Below are 16,974 nucleotides of genomic sequence, written 5' to 3'. Positions count from 1 at the left end.
GATATCATTCCGAGAGAATAACGCTACACCGATTTTCTGATTTTCCTCTTTTCTTTTCACCTTCCTCCCAACCCAAGCCGCCGCTCCTACTACCTCCTACTACCACCCCTTTAGGCGAGCTACACACACAAATTGAAGGAAATCGGTGGTACACTTGCGTGCGCATCCGTCCATCGATCTATTTTAGCTCACCTACGCTCCTGCCAGCCCTGCTTGCTTTCCCTCGACCACTTTCCTGCCCCTGTTTCTAACCCCTGTCCTTGCTTGCTTCTTTGCTTGCTTCATTGCTTGGTTGCTTGCTCGCTCGGAGTCACCTCTTTTCGTTTAAACCCTGTTTCTCCTCGACGACTAAATCTTAATCGAGTCATCTTACGAGCTACAATGACGTATATCTTATTTCCTTCTTTCCTTTCATTTTCTTTTTATTTTCTTTTTACCATTGTCTGTAGAAGAAAAGTAAACAAACTGACGACTCTATTAACTTTTTCCATTTTAATTTAATTCCAATTAATTAGGAACTTTTTTTAGTTTGTATTTTTTTGTTTACTTTGATTACACAATTGTTGCTGCAAAATGTTCTTTTATGTTCTTTTAGAAACATTTCATTTTTTTTTGTTTATTGTTTCTCTCTCTTTCTCTCGTAAAAGTGAAGTAATTTGAAACTTGGTGGTTCGGATATACATTTTTAATGATATCTCTGATTAACGGCAAAATTCGAAAAAACATATTTAATTTCATTATAATTATTGAAAGTTATTGAATTGTTTGTTCCTTTTTCCTATTTTTTTTTTTTTTTCCGAAGCATTAGAACGTTCACGAAAAAATGATAAATGGTGTAGAGAAAGTATTTGTAAATCGTAGTAGAGAGTATTCGTATGGAATATTCTGAATGGAAAGTACTACGTCCTATTTAATGTCAAACAATTATAACTTACGAGAAAGAAGAAAGCGACAATTATCATGCTCGAAAAAATAAACACAATACACCTAGACGACTCGCGCATTTATTTGTCAATTAAATGACGCTTTACTTTCTCCCAGGTAATTTAGTTGTCTAATCGTTTCGTAGTTTTGTAAGCAGACCGTGTAAATCATTTTCCTTTCGTAGTATTTATATTTAATTTCGCGTCTTTGTGATTCCAGTCTTTAGTAAAATATCTGTAACACTCGTAGTAACACCTTAAAGTATTAACAAATTGAACATTCAAGTATTTTCATTCAATTATTCGAGTTATTAAATTCGATCGATTATTTGAATTAACCGTAATGTTCGTCAAACGTTATTTCAATTTATTTTTAATGAATTTAATCGTCTCGATTATCGAAATTAATGCCTGGAACATTTGGAATATGCAAAAGTTTCCTCAGTTACGACGTTTTTGGCAAAATAACGAAAATCGTTCTCGTGAATCTTACGATCGGGAGACGCACGCGATACAAAATATTCAATCGGCACAAAGTTTAAGAGAAAAACGACGTAAGTTTATCGTTAATAATATATTTAAATTATTTATTACAATTAATCAAATATATTTAATTATCATACGAAAATTTGTCTTTCATTTTCACACACAAAAAAACGAAATTACTTTCCGAACGACTTAACAAAAATAATAATAATAATAATAATAATAATAATAATAAAAATAAAATAATGAAAAATTTGGACGAATTATTTATCTTCAGTTTTTCCGCTGTTCACCGTGGTGAGATTTGAAAATAATATTTGCGGTGGTTTGAACGGTGAAAATGGTACTTGCATATCAGCAACGGAATGTTCGCAACGTGGTGGAATATCCAGTGGAATTTGTGCTAACGGTTATGGGGTCTGTTGTATCGGTAAAGATTATTTATTATTTGAATGATGTATTATTTCGATTATATCATTATTTTTATAAAAGATTATTATTTTGAAGTAATGGTCACGTGTGGACAAACAATTAACGATAACAATACTTACTTTGTTAATCCGAATTATCCATCAACGTTCGATGGTACCGAGTCGTGTCAATTGACGTTATTGAAGTCAAATCCCGATGTGTGTCAATTTAGGTAATATAAACATACGTTTTATTGTTCTATTTTACGTGTAAGATAATAATTTGTTAAATAATATATTTTCATAATATCTCTAATGAAATTATACATACCAGAATCATTCGTTGTGCAATGTTTAAAAAGCAAAATATATTTTCTATCTAATATAAATGTAATATTATGGGGAGGTAATATCTTTTTCATTTACATATATTTAAATAAGATTTTTTTTTTAGATTGGATTTTGTACAGTTTATGATAAGAGGACCCGAAACTACGAATAATTTGTGCACGTATGACCAATTTATTGTCTCCGGTGGTAACCCAGTGCCAACCATTTGTGGAACCAATAATGGCAATCACAGTAAGTTTGATCTTTGAAAAATAAAAAAAGATATTATTATTATCTTTTTTAATATAATAACTTCCTAAGTTTTTTTTCTTTTTTTTTGTATTTTGTTTTTTATACGAGCTCGAGAAATTAAATGTTATTTCTTCATTGATCAAAAAAATACACGGATTTTTTTGTTTGTATATTTTTATCTCTTAGTGTACATTGACGCTGGCGTAGGCCAAACTAATCCCATTACACTGACATTCGTCACGAGCGGGAATTCCTTTCCACGATCCTGGAAAGTCCGAATATCACAGATTCGTTGTAGTACAATTTACAGAGCCGAAGAAGGCTGTCTGCAATATTTTACCGGTGTATCAGGACAAATAAAATCATTCAATTTTGATCCCACGACCGGATTGCAATTGTCCAATCAGGATTACAGTATATGTATCAGAATGGAAAAAAACTTTTGTGGTATACAATATATGCCCTGTTCTGACGAAGGTACGACAAACACTCTACATTTCTTTTTTTATAATACAATAAAATAATCCTTTTTTATAAATGACATTTTTTACGAAATGGGATTGGGAAAAAATGAACAAAGGGAGATGTTTCTTTTTTTCTTTTTTTATCATTTATCGAAATATTTCGTATAAAGTGAACAATTGTTGATTTTATTAGCAATTAAATGTAATAATGTTGTGCGTTCACATTATTAATAAATTATTTTGAATATAACAATAGATATTTTGTCGGACGATTATATTTTATGCGTTATAAAAATAAAAGTTTCCCGTTATAAAGTTAGACTTGACGAAAATAAACGGTGAACAAAAAAAAATGCAATATTAACTTTTTAAAATTCCTCCGTGATTTTTAGCTCGGTCCTTTAAACAAGGTCATGTACATATTAACTTTGCATAACTTTATTATTTAAATTACACGTTTTAGAGGGAATATGATTTAATACGAATTTGAATAATAATTTTATTTTTATATTTTTTTTATTTTTTTATTAATTAAGATAAAATATGTTATATTTTGTAAATCAAAATTTAATACGTAATAAAAACTCTTAGATTAATCGAAGATTTGATTACGCTTAACTTCAACTAATTAGAGAAGTATCATCGAAGATACAAACAAAACAAAGTTTCTAGTTTGTAGTTTGCATTAGATGAAAACTATATAACTTTCGTACAGGTCTTCGTGGCTCAAGTGGTAGAACGTTCTTTCGGTATGCGAGAGATCCTCGGATTATACACGGATAAAATCCGATAAGATATAAATAAATATTACAGGTACTATGGTAACCAGTGGGCCAGGACAAATGTCTCGTAGTAACGCGTTTACTTTAACTGGTAATACTCAAGGAACGCAAATAGCTTCGATGACAGGTGCCGCGTGTCAAACGGACTACCTGATGATACCTTGTGCGATTAACGCAGGTAGAACTCCTTCGATGTCAATCACCTGTGTTGACAGATTGTGCGGTGGTACGTTTAATGCCGAGAGTCAAAACTTAAACTCATCTTCGGTCATTAGTGAGTGTTCAATATTTTTATTACATCTTTACTTTAGACAAAAAAACGAACATAAATTGGTGTTTAATAAATTTGAGATATATTATTATTATTGTTATAATTATAAATATCATAAGCAGGGTCGCGGTAAGTTGAGAATGCGAAAGGTTAATGCACTGCATCAGGATGACCAAAAATATTTCAAATCACAAATGTTTTATTTATTTAATTGATGGCTAATTGAATTAATATTCTTATCGATTACCTTTGCATCGATTTTCATTCCGACAGCAAATACTTTTTTTCTTTTTCTAGGCACTGTTAAGCCTTTCAGATTAATATTTCATACTGATGCGATAGAAGCACCGAATGATGTTGGAAATAGAGGTTTTTGTTTAAATTATGTTCAACAACCATGCACGACAAAATTAAGGTAAGGTATTTTGAGGTATACATTCTATTGGAAAATGAAGGAATGGAATTATTCAAATCCTTATGAGAGTCCACAGTTTATTTCAAGATCTTTCCAAATATCTTATAAGTTTTCTTAATCAATACTAGGACGATGTTAATCCGATTAAAAAATAGGATCTCGCGGATATTATATTATCTTTTATATCTGTTTTCTTCTTCTTCTTTTTCTTCTTTTTCTTCTTTTTTTTTTTTGCAAGTAAAACTTAATAACACTTGCATAACAAGTACGCTTGTACACTTTTTTTCTTCATCTCAGACATATAATTCATTTTATTCGATTATTTTATTACACTCACACTTTTTTGATTGATGTATATTTGTTTTATTCTTTTTATTTTTACTTCTTCTTTATTTGTTTTTTTTTTTTTTTTTTTTTTTTCGTTGCACTTATTATCTAAAGAAATGATCAATCAGACTTTAAACCAGCCAATCATGCGAATCGTAAATACACGTTTAACATACGACAATAGTGCATCTCTTAGTTATAATATATTTTCACACGATAACACGTCGATATATGTATGTGCGTATACACAAATTTTCCTGTATACTGGTTGATACAAACAAACTGAAAGTGTGATTATTTTACATGAAAAAAAAAAATCAGTCGAAAAATTGTTCTTATAAGTCTTTGCATTTGAAAATATTTGTAAGTAATTTTATTTTTTTTTAATATTTTAAATATTTAATTTGTAAATATTTGTAAGTAAATATTTCAGTTTCAATTCGATAAATTTGACTGTCTTATTCTCGAATATTTCGAAGAATTATTTTTATGCTTTTTAATATTTTTATAAACATTGTCAATATGTTTTCTTATTTGACTTCTTATCGAAAAAAGCTTTTTTAGGTTCCAGAATTGCAAGTTCAGTCAAATACTCGACTAATTTTCCAAATTATTTTTCTCCAAAACAAAATCTTTTACGAACAAATTTCATTCTACATATTCGACTTGATTTTTCATATTGAATCAACTACTTATTCGTTTGTATCATTAGTAACAGAACATCTTGTATATACTTAAATATATATACATAAAATATTATAGATTAAACATTAATATTTCATTAAACAATGTTAACGAGAAATAGAGTATGAATTTTTGTTTGTTTGCGTAATATCAGATGATATATAATTCGTATCGTTATCTTCTTATTAATCAATGAAATAATTAATTAATAATTAATGTAGACATTAGTGTATTCAAAATCTAAACAAATCATTCTAGCAGTCAATTAAAGTATCATATATTAATTGTTAATTAATGAATCATTTTCATTACTATGATCTTCTAATTATGATCCAATGAATCTTGCCACGTCTTCTTCAGTTTCATCATTAAAAATAATTTAATCTATTTATTAATAAATTAACGCGAAAATTAATTTTTCTAAGATGAACAAAATTTTCTTGTTTTCAATTCGTTAATAGAAAAATGCATTGGTACAATCGTGTTAAAATTTACTTATCGTATACGTAATTATAGTATTAAAATATTCCAAAATATAAATAACGTATAAAAATAATGATTTGATATACACGCCAAGTTTTTTGATCGAATAAAACGTAAGCGCGTTGAAATAATTAGAAAAAATGTCCGAGCAAGTGTTAGCAAGTGTGATCATGAATTTCTTTTCATTGCAATATTTTTCTTTTTTTTTAATTACGAAGCATATAAAACGTCATTAGTCGATTTAATGAGACGGCGTGCGAGAACGCGAAGATCGATAATTCGAATAGTTCATCATATTTTTTTCCTTCTTCTTCTTCTTTTACATTTAATGAATAAATTGAGGAATTTTATTTGATCTTTCCAGAAAAAATTCATAACGGCTGTTATGAAACGTTAATTTACAACGTTTAGGTATGTAACATTTTAATTGACTGCTATAGAAGTAAACCTAAATTACTAATTAACATAAACTTTCATATTCCAATCGTGAATCGAATGTTAAATGAAAATATTCGATGAAAATGAATGCGATCGACAGCAGTCTTCTTCATTGATTGAATTATCATTCAATTATTAAACGTATTTTGGATCCTCGTAATATCACAAATCGATATTTAAATAGTTATTAACAATTCGTAATGACAAATTCACGATGGTGTATGATTTCATTGAATTATATGAAAAGTTTGACGCGTCTGATCGGAATACAAAAAAAAAAAAACAAAAAAAAACAACAACAACAACAAATGTTTCTCCAATATTTTTCGTAAATTTTTTTTCCTTTTTCTTTTCTTTTCTTTTTTTCAGCCGATCATAAGTGTCAACCTAATGAATAGTTAGAATAAAAATTGTTCAAAGTACAAACGTTCAAACTTACTAATTAATATTATTATTATAATTATTATTATTATTATTATTATTATTATTATTATTATTTTAATATCTAACCAAGAGAAAGACCTTTTTTAATAAGCACCATATGTAAACGCAATATGTTGCTGGAAAAAAAGTAGTAATATAGAAAGATAGAAAGAGAAAGAGAGAGAGAGAGAGATAGAAAAAGAATAGAAAAAGAATAGAAAAAGAAAGAGTTGCCGATGCTAGACCATTTATCATTACAGGCCGTTACGATTTGTTTAGAAATATTTGAAACGACGTATGCTATTTTAAGCTCTGCTATTCGATCTTTTTCTTTCATTCGAAGAAAACGACGATACGCGACATTGAGATCAATTTTCATCGGTTCGCGACTATTATTTTAGTGCCATCTAAAAATGAATAGGCGGAGTTTTATTATACGCTAAAACCTTCGGCGGTGTCAAAGCAAATATATTATTCTTCTTCAAATATATTTATTTCTTCTTCCGTTACGATCGAAATCAAAAAAAAATGAATCGTTCGCGAAAATAATTGAATTACGGTACATCGATTAAAATTGAAACTTAATTAAAACATGTTCAATGATCGTCGATATTTTTTCTATAGAAATGAACAAACATAAATTTTCTTATATTCTAATATATCTATGTATATATTTTTTCTATTGTTTTTTATTTATTTATTTTCTTTTTTCTATTGTTTAACCAGTCAGCACTCCCGTTATAAGCATTTTCCTCCCGCTCGAATCATTTGGTTACATTTCAAATGTCTCTACGTTATTAAGTCGTCTGTATTGGTCAGTATATTAGAAATTGTATTGTATAGTGTATATATAAATATTTGTTTACATAATCTTAAGATTCTTATGATTCCATATCCAAATAAACGTATTCTTATTTGTAGGTTTTTAATCTCTTATCGAAGATTAATCAATTCCATATTTGGTCTCGTAAAATGGTGCAGACACTTTTACGAAATGAAAAATTTCTTCTTATCGAAATAATTACGAAAAACTATATCGTGCTTAGATTGGCAGTGTAAAATTATGTTGAACTTTTTTCTTCTTTTTCTATTTTTTTTCTTTCGTGTATTTTGAATTTTTTGTCCTTTTTGTTTACGAGTGCCACAATTTTTACGCGATAAAGTAAACGTACGAATATTTAATAATTTACAATTAGATATTAATTCAACATGAAAACGTACTCGTGTATATTTTCATTTCGCGTACTCGCGTTAAATCATAGCGCACATTTTGTTTCGATGTTATTACTCGGTTTTTTTTTTTATCAATACGATTTTTTGATTGAAATTAAACGTCAGTTTGCGTTTAGTTTGAATTCGATATTGTTTCATCATTTTAATTCATTACTTTATATTTATTCGCAAATAGATCAATGCGATCTTATTTTATAAGGTCATCCAAAAATATCGATGAATGCTTTTAGTATTCCTTTTTTTCTTTTTTAATTGTATCATTTGCTATCAAAAATTCTAATAAACGTCGCAAACTGTCGTTCGTTCGTTCGTTCGTTTATGTTTTTTTTTCTCGTTTAAACAAATATTTAATCTTATGGCCTGTAGTATGTAATATAACAGTAAAAAAGGGTTGAAATTTGGTCTAATATTGGCAACTCTGCCCTTTTTCGTCCGATTCGAGTCTTGTTTGAACGTACGAATACGTATATATGTGTATGTAAGTGTGAGATACGATCATCAAATATCAGATCAATCATCCGAAAACTTTCCACCGTAACCATTTCCTCCTCGTCTTTTTTTTCTTTTTTCATTTTTCTTTTACTCTTATGGGACATATCGAATATACGTCATTGGAATAATAATATAATAATACATGGAATTAAGACATTTCTTTAGCTTTCATAAAATATGTGAGCATGTCAATCGGCAATGGAAATACGATCGTCGAATTCTTTTCAGCCGAAATTGTATTAAGCGTCTACGATTAAAGAAACAAAATATAATTCATTATTAAATGTATTTTCGATCTTACAATTATTAAAATGATAACAAATGATTAAAATCGTTGTTCTTACCTGGAGGTAACGCAATTGCAATGCCGCGGGCGAATCTCCGATTACTTCGGATGCTTCTCTTAATGCCCTACTTGCCTTCTGTTCGCCTTCAGCAGCGATGACCTAATCAAATATACAAAATCGTAGGATCATTTTCGCGTATAGGTGTATAAAACAACGATGAATAATAATTGAAATAAAAATTGAAATAAAAATTGAAATAAAAATTGACCTTAGCACGCGCTTCCCGTGCAGCTTCCGCTTCTGCAGCCATTGCTCGTTGCAATTGAACTGGTAGTCGTACGTCTTTGCTATTAAAAAAAAAACATTTCATTGATTTATTTCACGAAAAGTCAATATGAAGTTAATATGAAGTCAAATGAAAATAGTTTTTTATTAAACACTTACATTTCAACTCGTTCAACTTTTATACCCCAGGTATCGGTAGCTTCATCCAAGGAAATCTATGATGCACCTTAATCAATTTTCTTTTACATATAGCCTTACGTATGTGTATGCGTGTACGTAGTAATACGTGGAGTATATAATACAAATGTATGTTATATTTAATAATTAAATTGAATCATTTGAAAGATAAGACTTTTTTTTCTTCTTTATACTTTAGCACAATTACGTGGTAAAGGTGCACGAATCGAATATAAATAACGTACCTGCATGTTACCAGAAATAGTTTCACGTTCGCTAAGTATTTCATGCAATGGTCTGGTACCCATAGTATTTCGAAGCGTCGTTTGAGCGAGAAGTCTCGTACTGTGATGTGCATTTTCCACATTGGCGATAGATATAGTAGCATTATTAACGCGATAATAAACGACTGCATCGACTGACACTGTAACGCTGTCCTTTGTTAATACCTGTAAAATAATCAATACGTTTCACTTTCGTTATCTTTTAATACCTACATACCTAAGAGCATTGAAAAACTTATTCGACAAATTTATCTTCCATCGCCATTGCATTTCATACCATTCGATATGTGTGTATGTTAATATTCAATATTAATTATAAACGCATATATACCTCTTGAGGTGGAACATCGTAAGTCCTCGTACGCAAATCAACACGAGCGTAATTGTCAACGCAGGGTAGAATGAAGAAAATTCCTACAAAAAATTATATTTTTATTTTCAATTATTCGATATAATCGATATAATTCAAACTTATCAAAACCTTATCAAAGACTTTATATATTTTGTGGTTGTTCATCGATCACAGTAATGAAAACTTACCAGGACCTTTCGCCCCACCGGATAGAAGACGACCTAATCGGAATATAACAGCTCTTTCGTATTCCTGTACAACCTACAAACGTAATATTATGTAAAATGTAATAATCGATAATAATTAATTTAAAACAAATAATTCATTAGAGACACTTAATAAAATGAAATTCAAACTTATCGTTAGATTTAAGATTTCTAATTTAAAAGACGCTTAAATGAACAAATTTCAATATTTATATATAATCGACATTTTATTATTCTTATAAATCTTTCGAATAAAACTATGATGTTTTACTATTAACAGAATTGACAATATCTTTTATAGAACGTCAACGACGCTTGGAGGTCAATCGTCCGTTCTATTAATAATGCAACGAGGGTGATAGCTGTTTATACAGTGACCGTTAAAAAAGAAAAAAAAAGAAAAAACCTTCCGAATACCCTTTACACTTTCGTAATATTTTACCTTGAAGCAAACGAACAGCGAAAACGGCATAGTCAAAATTACCAAAATCCATGACAATATCACTAGAATATTACCGCAGGTCGTTGAGTCGGTTTGCGTAGAATCTTCCGCTGAAACGATTAAACGCAAACATTTATTCGTTATACAATTTCATCGAATAATTATTATTCGAAATGCGTAAATACAGACAAATCGTTTATCAATAGAAATATCATTGAAAATCAAACGTATGCGCGTTGTTGATTATTTGTCCATCCGATTGAACCAAGTTATTCATTAGGGCAGCACTTTCATTCGATATTTTCATTTATGCGAGCCCAAAATTTGACTAAAAATGTTTTTTATACTTGCCCCTCCCCCCACCTCTCCCCCAAAAAAAAAAAAATGCTCAAATGAGTTAGGATAATAAGAAAGGAAGGTGTACTCGACTTGATTTTACGAGGTGACACGAGAACTGTTATTGTCTCGTTAGTATTCTGTGAATTAGTTCTTTCGTTAGAGCTCGTTTTCTTAAGAAAGAAAAAGGAAGACTTTAGCACCGGTACTCTTGAACTATCTCAAAAGGGTTTTCCAGTCTAGCTGGTAACTAATAAGTGTTTATATAGTCCAAGCTATAATATATCATCGTCGTCCTCTTAGATGAACGATAGCTTGTTAGTCTCTTGTCGTTATAACATGCACAGTTCGTAGATAACAAAAGTACTCGAAAAATTCTAATCTTTCTCTTTTTTTTTTACTACTTAATTATTATTATTATTATTATTATTATTATTTACTTTCTGTTTTTTTTTGTTATTGTCGCAAAAATACAATAGACGTAAACAAATGTGTTTTTTTCCTCGTATTTCAAGATCGATAAAGGGATACATTTGCATATACTTGCACTTGTACATGCAATATACATATGCATATGCATATACCACTTGTGTAGAAGCGGTTTATAAGTAAACAAAAATTATGTCAAAATTGAAAAATTATTGTGAAATAAATTATGCATCCTGTGCATAATTTCTATATATTATTTTCTTTTTTTCTAAATATTTTCGATAACGGAAAGAGAGAAGGAAGAAAATTGTTGACAATACTAACTAGAAAACGTAATAAACGTTGTATATCCGGTAAACCCTAAAGTATTTCTCGCTCGATAATTCATTTAAACGCAGAATCGATCTTATTAACGATAACAACGCATCAAAGGAAAAAGAATAAGAATTACCGATCGATGTATTCCTATATACATACATACATACATACATACACGGATAGATAGAAATGCGCGTCCTTTCCAAGAAAACTACGTAGATCGACCAACGGAATAAATTTGCATACATAGTTGCCCACAATTATGAAAGTGGTCTAAGTGAAAATGAACAAAAAAAATAATAAGTTTATTAGTTCATTCGCAGCACGTTATTTTCGACTAAATTAATTCAATGTATAATTTTCATTCGCGTTAAATAGTATTTGTTATTACAATATTATATAGAATTCATTAAATGTTCAAATGTAATGTACCTTCCTACCTCCTACCCGTAATGTAATCTTCAAATATATCAAAAGGAGAAATATATGACTTAAACCACTTTCATAATTATGAGCACGCATATAACACTTACGCGTATTATATTAACTAATAATAATAATAATTAAGTAATACTTATTTATAAAAAAATCATTCGCACATTTGTTCCAAATATTTCATAAATTTACATAAAACCAAAACATACATAATTGAAACGAATCAACCGCACCTATACGAACATAACCCGCTCGACAAAAAAATTCGATTAAAATTCGATTGAAATTCGATTAAAATTCGTTATAACGCAATTGAAAGATTCAAATGTGAATGTTAATATAAATGAATGAATGATCGTATTTTTTGAATTGAACATTTGAAAGCTTACCGTCCGTCATAACGAAAATGTTACTAGCGACGTACCCAGTGACCCGTTGACCCAAGTCGGTGAATCGTTCCCTCTCCCTTTCTATCCCACCCTCTTTTGCTCGCTTACTCGCCCCTCCCTGTTTCTTCCTTGATGCGGGTTCGATTTGAAGGTTCGTATTGGACCTTACGCGTAAGAGGAAAATGATCGGAGATTCGTAAGGTGTCGCACTCTTTGGTTACGGATATTTTGCTCCCTTATCTGGCCGTGTTCAACCACCCACTCGCTCGCTCGCACGGATAAAATCCTGTCTATCTTTCTCTTCTCGTAGTGGCATGCGCGAAATGCGCCAAATGCGCGCACCACCGAGCACCCACCCACGCCACCTTCTATCCTTTCTATTCTCCTAGAACTCTCCTAGAACTCTCCTAGAACTCTGACCTACTCTTTTATTTTATTTTATCAACGTCCAGTTTGCCTACTTTTCCCACCCACCAACCCCATTTCTTCTACTTTAACTTCTATTTTTTCTATTTTCCTTTTTCTTCTATTTCCAATGGTAAACGTCACTCGTCGATGCAGTTCGCGTTTTCCATTTCCTTTCGTATTTTTCTTTTTTTTCCCAATGAAAATGTCGCGCGTCGATTTTCTATTTCCTGTTTTTTCTTTTTATATATATTGTTTATTTATTTATTTAACATAATTGGATAAAATGGACATTAGTTGTAAGCCATTAAAATGTTTGTATTATCATCGACTGAATTTTTAATGTTTACATCCAGTCTGCCTACTTTTTTCATTTCCTTCTTCTTTTTCTTTTTCTAGCGAAAATGTCACACGTCAACGTTCTATTTTCCGAGTTTCTTTTTTTAACATTTTTTTTGTTTTTATCGATCGCGAGGGAATTACAAGGTAGAACGAATTTTCTCGTTACAATTTGTATAACATTTAATACAATGGCTCGTTTTTTTTTTTCTTTCATCGATTTTCTTTCCACGTTTATAGATAAGTCTCGAACTTTATTTCTAACTCAAAGATGAAGATCGTGTGTATATTAAGTACATGCAAGGTGAATGCTATAGAATAACCAAGTTCAACTATAACTGCCTGATTAATGTTCCCTCGTACTATTTTCTTCCTATTAAAGATTCTTCGTTTCATCGTGTTTTCTTTTTTTCTTTCGCATCGAATATCAATTAAAGTGCCATTTTTATGTTGTCACCGCGTTCATCCGAGTTTCATATTTTATCTTCGTTAAAATATTCTTATTATTTAAACTGTAGTACGTTTAATAAGGTAGCGGGTAGATACTCAACTATGAACCCGATAGTTGACAGATCTACTTCAGGGACGCGCCCCTGCCTACGCGAGCCTTGGTTTATCTCCCAAGACCATACGGGGGAAACCATTGTCCTATCCCTGACTCTCCTTTCAAACCCACAAATTCTCCTTTCTTAATATCCTAGAATTTTATACTCGCCAACCTGTATGGCCAGCGTGCCGAGTTATCGCCAAAAATACCCTTAACGCGCGTTAAGGGAAGCCTATGCTCTGGCGCAAACGGGCTAAAGAAGAGAAGAAGAGACGTTTAATAATAATTTAATAAAACACAAATTAATGAAAACTTACAGATTTACTTGTTAATCAAATCATTTAACATTTACTTTACAAACATCAAAGGAAACATTTCTAATCGTCGATAAACGATCTTTAACATTTCCGATAGCTTTAAACACATTATCGACCGGCTATAATTTAATACAATCTAACGTGATTCGTAACAGTTATGAAAATAGATTATTATTATATTTTATATATAGTTAGGTAAACTTTGCTTAAAGTTTGAAACGTTCGCTACGGTCAAATAAAAATTACTTCTTTACACTTAAGTAATAATTCATTTATACCCAAATTTACATTATCGTTTACTATATCTAATAATTTCAAACAACGACGTGTCGATTCAATAATATTAAATGACTTAAAAAGGAAATAAATAATTATTATTATTATATATAATATAATAATTATTTATTTATTTATTTAGGAAATTTATTTAGGATATTTATTAGGAAATATAATAATAATAATATAATAATATATATATAATACAAAATATATATACATTGAAAAACAATGAATTTATTTTTATTATTACCAGAATTGGTTGAAAAGTTATGAGCCTCGATGAAAAATAATTAATTTATCCGAAAATTAAATTAAACTCCAAATTTATCAAACCAACAAATAAATAATATCATCTTACCTCCGATAATACGATTTCGTATATCATCAGGACGCGTGTTAATTTGAATCGTAGACCCATTACCATTAGTTAAAGTCGCCATAGGAAGAGATACTTCTATGGGATTAACGCGTGATTCAAATTTCGCCACCTAAAATCATTTCATTTCAATTATTACAAATAGATTTATTTTATGGGAAATAAATAATACCGTCTCAATTTTTATTTTGAATAAATTTTTGAACGCACGAACAAACACACACGTATCACAACATCCATGGGATTCGTGAAGAATTTAAATGAAAAATATTGTTCGAGCATATGCATTTATTATTATTATTATTATTATTATTATTATTATTAGATTAGATAATGTTATTATTATCCTGAAAAGAACGATGAATTATTAAAATGAAGCTCTTTTTTTTGTCGTCTTGTTTACGCGTACTTCAACAGTTATATGGATTAAAACATAAAACTGCTCGTTAAATTTATTTCTAGAACGCATTCTACGATTTGACGACACGATAACGATATAAAAGCCAATTTAATAATGCATGCAATTTTATTTTGACTTTAGATATATACGTATAGATTAATCAGTAATAATTAATCGATTAAAAAAGAACACTCCCCCGTCTAAATTACGTATTTATGATATTGAAAGCACTTGTTTGTCTCTGTCGAAAACAAAAAAAAAAAGTAAAAGAAGAGAAAATAAAAACTCGTGTCCTTCTGAAATATAATTTTAATTTTTTTTACACCATCGCGTTACCGTTCAAACGATATAAATCAAGACGATAAAACATAAAGCATCCTTGATAATATCTCATCGAGATAAAATCTAATAGAAAACACGTTGTTGACACACACGATAAAGTTCTCTCTTATAATTTAATAGGATAAATATTTTTGATTGAATCAAAAAATGGAGAATAAAGAAAATTCATTTTAACAATTTATCTTTTATTATAATTAAAACCTGTTCAAAGAGTAAAATCATAAAATATCTTTTTATAATATTCATCGATTATTCATAATTAACCGGCACATATATGAAACAAGTGTGATACTTCATCGGAAAAAATTCTATTCTAAAGTTTACAGATCAAAATCGTACATTTTATTCACAATTGTATAAGGTAAATCTAAACAAAAAAAATTATTCTAACTAATTCATATAATTAAATAAATTCTTTTTCTATAATCCTTCATCTTTTTTCTTTTTGTATTTTTCCAAAGGGAGGTATGTTACATCCCTGATGTAATTGGAACAAATAAAAATAACATAAGAAATAATATTAGGTATAAAAAAAAAAAGGGTAATGTACAAGTAATAAAATGAAAATAATATTAATCCAACATATATAAATATATAAAATATAAATTGATATTATATTATTATATAAACAAGATGAAAATAACGTTATAAAAGATTTGTTAACCAGTCCAATTTTCCTACGACACTTAGTTTAATAATATTAATAATATATAAAGTTTTGAATCACCTTGTGTCGTTTCTTCTTACACAAATGAAAAGGTAGACACAATGTGGACGTCGTCGTGGCTTCGGATACCTTTGTACGAGACGACGAACGCCACCCTAACTAGTAGTAGGCATTGGTTTATCACTATAACTCGACTACGCGCAGTTCGTCCTTGCGTACCGAACCCTTCCACTTTCAAACGGTGCTGACCCCTTGTCATTAAAACGTTTAAACTTCCTTTCAATATATAAAACTGTTTCATCCCTAGAAACATTATAAAAAGTCTCCCATTTTTAATACATCATCATCTAAAGACACTTCTGTCCTAAGGATCATTCAAAATTAGAATCTGAATTTACATTTGGTTGTCTTTAAAATATTCCAGCTAATGAATTAAACAAAATATAATTAATGAAATTTATTTGATACTAATTACTTGGAATATTACTTATTACATTTAATTATTTATACACTTTTTAGTTTTAGTTATTTGAAAAATTGTGAAAGATTATTTGAAGGTCGAACACTGGTCAGAAGTTTGTTTAAACGAAACACGTTTTAAATATTGTTTATTAAGTATAACTAAGCAGCTATAGGTATATGAAAAAGCTTTTAAATGTTATATGTGAGAATAAAAGCACGTGTCCCAACTATCGAGCTTAACTTTTTTACACGTAAAGCATACGTAAAAGGTTCAAGGATTCTTAAGAAGGTCAATAACCAATGAATACGTGACGTATTAATTATCCTATAATAAATATAAAATCAAATTTTCGTTTATGATCATGTGTTTATTAACATCAGGCTAGAATGTATGACAATATTAATGTATAATGCATCATATTTCTTGATTTATTAAAAACAGCTTTTTCTTTCTTCTTTATAAATAGCATTTTTAAACTTTCACTTT

The 16,974-nt window shown here is 29.5% G+C and overlaps 2 protein-coding genes across 6 annotated transcripts; one reads left to right on the top strand and one right to left on the bottom strand.

Moving 5' to 3' along the window:
- The first annotated feature begins 768 nt into the window (after positions 1-768).
- Positions 769-10,440, top strand: LOC122513896. 3 transcript variants are annotated; one of them, XM_043630417.1, is made up of 8 exons: positions 1,047-1,477; positions 1,687-1,839; positions 1,917-2,052; positions 2,274-2,401; positions 2,588-2,878; positions 3,679-3,921; positions 4,216-4,333; positions 10,306-10,440. In XM_043630417.1, the coding sequence occupies exons 1-8, from the start codon at positions 1,267-1,269 to the stop codon at positions 10,361-10,363; spliced, it is 1,338 nt and encodes a 445-aa protein (XP_043486352.1). In that variant the 5' UTR covers positions 1,047-1,266; the 3' UTR covers positions 10,364-10,440. The 3 variants fall into 3 exon arrangements, with proteins under 3 accessions (XP_043486351.1, XP_043486353.1, XP_043486352.1); XM_043630416.1 differs by lacking the exon at positions 10,306-10,440 and adding an exon at positions 769-1,041 and having other exon boundaries at positions 1,144-1,477; positions 3,679-4,232; XM_043630418.1 differs by lacking the exons at positions 1,047-1,477; positions 10,306-10,440 and adding an exon at positions 966-1,041 and having other exon boundaries at positions 3,679-4,232.
- LOC122513897 (band 7 protein AGAP004871) lies at positions 8,243-16,215 on the bottom strand. Of its 3 annotated transcripts, none has more exons than XM_043630419.1 (10): positions 16,086-16,215; positions 14,599-14,728; positions 10,447-10,556; positions 9,987-10,059; positions 9,778-9,860; positions 9,408-9,611; positions 9,145-9,200; positions 8,969-9,047; positions 8,758-8,859; positions 8,243-8,660 (listed from the first exon to the last, which is right to left on the bottom strand). In XM_043630419.1, the coding sequence occupies exons 2-10, from the start codon at positions 14,678-14,680 to the stop codon at positions 8,562-8,564; spliced, it is 888 nt and encodes a 295-aa protein (XP_043486354.1). In that variant the 5' UTR covers positions 14,681-14,728; positions 16,086-16,215; the 3' UTR covers positions 8,243-8,561. The 3 variants fall into 3 exon arrangements, with proteins under 3 accessions (XP_043486354.1, XP_043486355.1, XP_043486356.1); XM_043630420.1 differs by lacking the exon at positions 16,086-16,215 and adding an exon at positions 12,354-13,897 and having other exon boundaries at positions 14,599-14,672; XM_043630421.1 differs by lacking the exon at positions 16,086-16,215 and adding an exon at positions 12,389-13,897 and having other exon boundaries at positions 14,599-14,670.
- Between the last annotated feature and the right edge of the window lie 759 nt (positions 16,216-16,974).

The sequence above is a fragment of the Polistes fuscatus genome, unplaced genomic scaffold (genome assembly GCF_010416935.1).
Source record: "Polistes fuscatus isolate 324 unplaced genomic scaffold, CU_Pfus_HIC Scaffold13, whole genome shotgun sequence".
In the NCBI taxonomy this organism is placed as follows: domain Eukaryota; kingdom Metazoa; phylum Arthropoda; class Insecta; order Hymenoptera; family Vespidae; genus Polistes; species Polistes fuscatus.
The sequence above is the reverse complement of the archived record's forward strand: the minus strand, read 5'-3'. Positions and strand labels throughout refer to the sequence as shown.

Excerpts from the sequence above, each read along its gene's own strand:
- LOC122513896 (XM_043630416.1), top strand. The coding sequence starts at position 1,267 with ATGTTCGTCAAACGTTATTTCAATTTATTTTTAATGAATTTAATCGTC. Across the intron at positions 1,840-1,916 it reads TTATGGGGTCTGTTGTATCG|TAATGGTCACGTGTGGACAA; the intron begins GTAAAGATTATT and ends ATTATTTTGAAG. Across the intron at positions 2,879-3,678 it reads TATGCCCTGTTCTGACGAAG|GTACTATGGTAACCAGTGGG; the intron begins GTACGACAAACA and ends TAAATATTACAG.
- LOC122513897 (XM_043630419.1), bottom strand. The coding sequence starts at position 14,680 with ATGGCGACTTTAACTAATGGTAATGGGTCTACGATTCAAATTAACACG. Across the intron at positions 9,201-9,407 it reads CTATTTCTGGTAACATGCAG|ATTTCCTTGGATGAAGCTAC; the intron begins GTACGTTATTTA and ends GGTGCATCATAG. Across the intron at positions 9,048-9,144 it reads AAAGTTGAACGAGTTGAAAT|CAAAGACGTACGACTACCAG; the intron begins GTAAGTGTTTAA and ends TTTTTTTAATAG.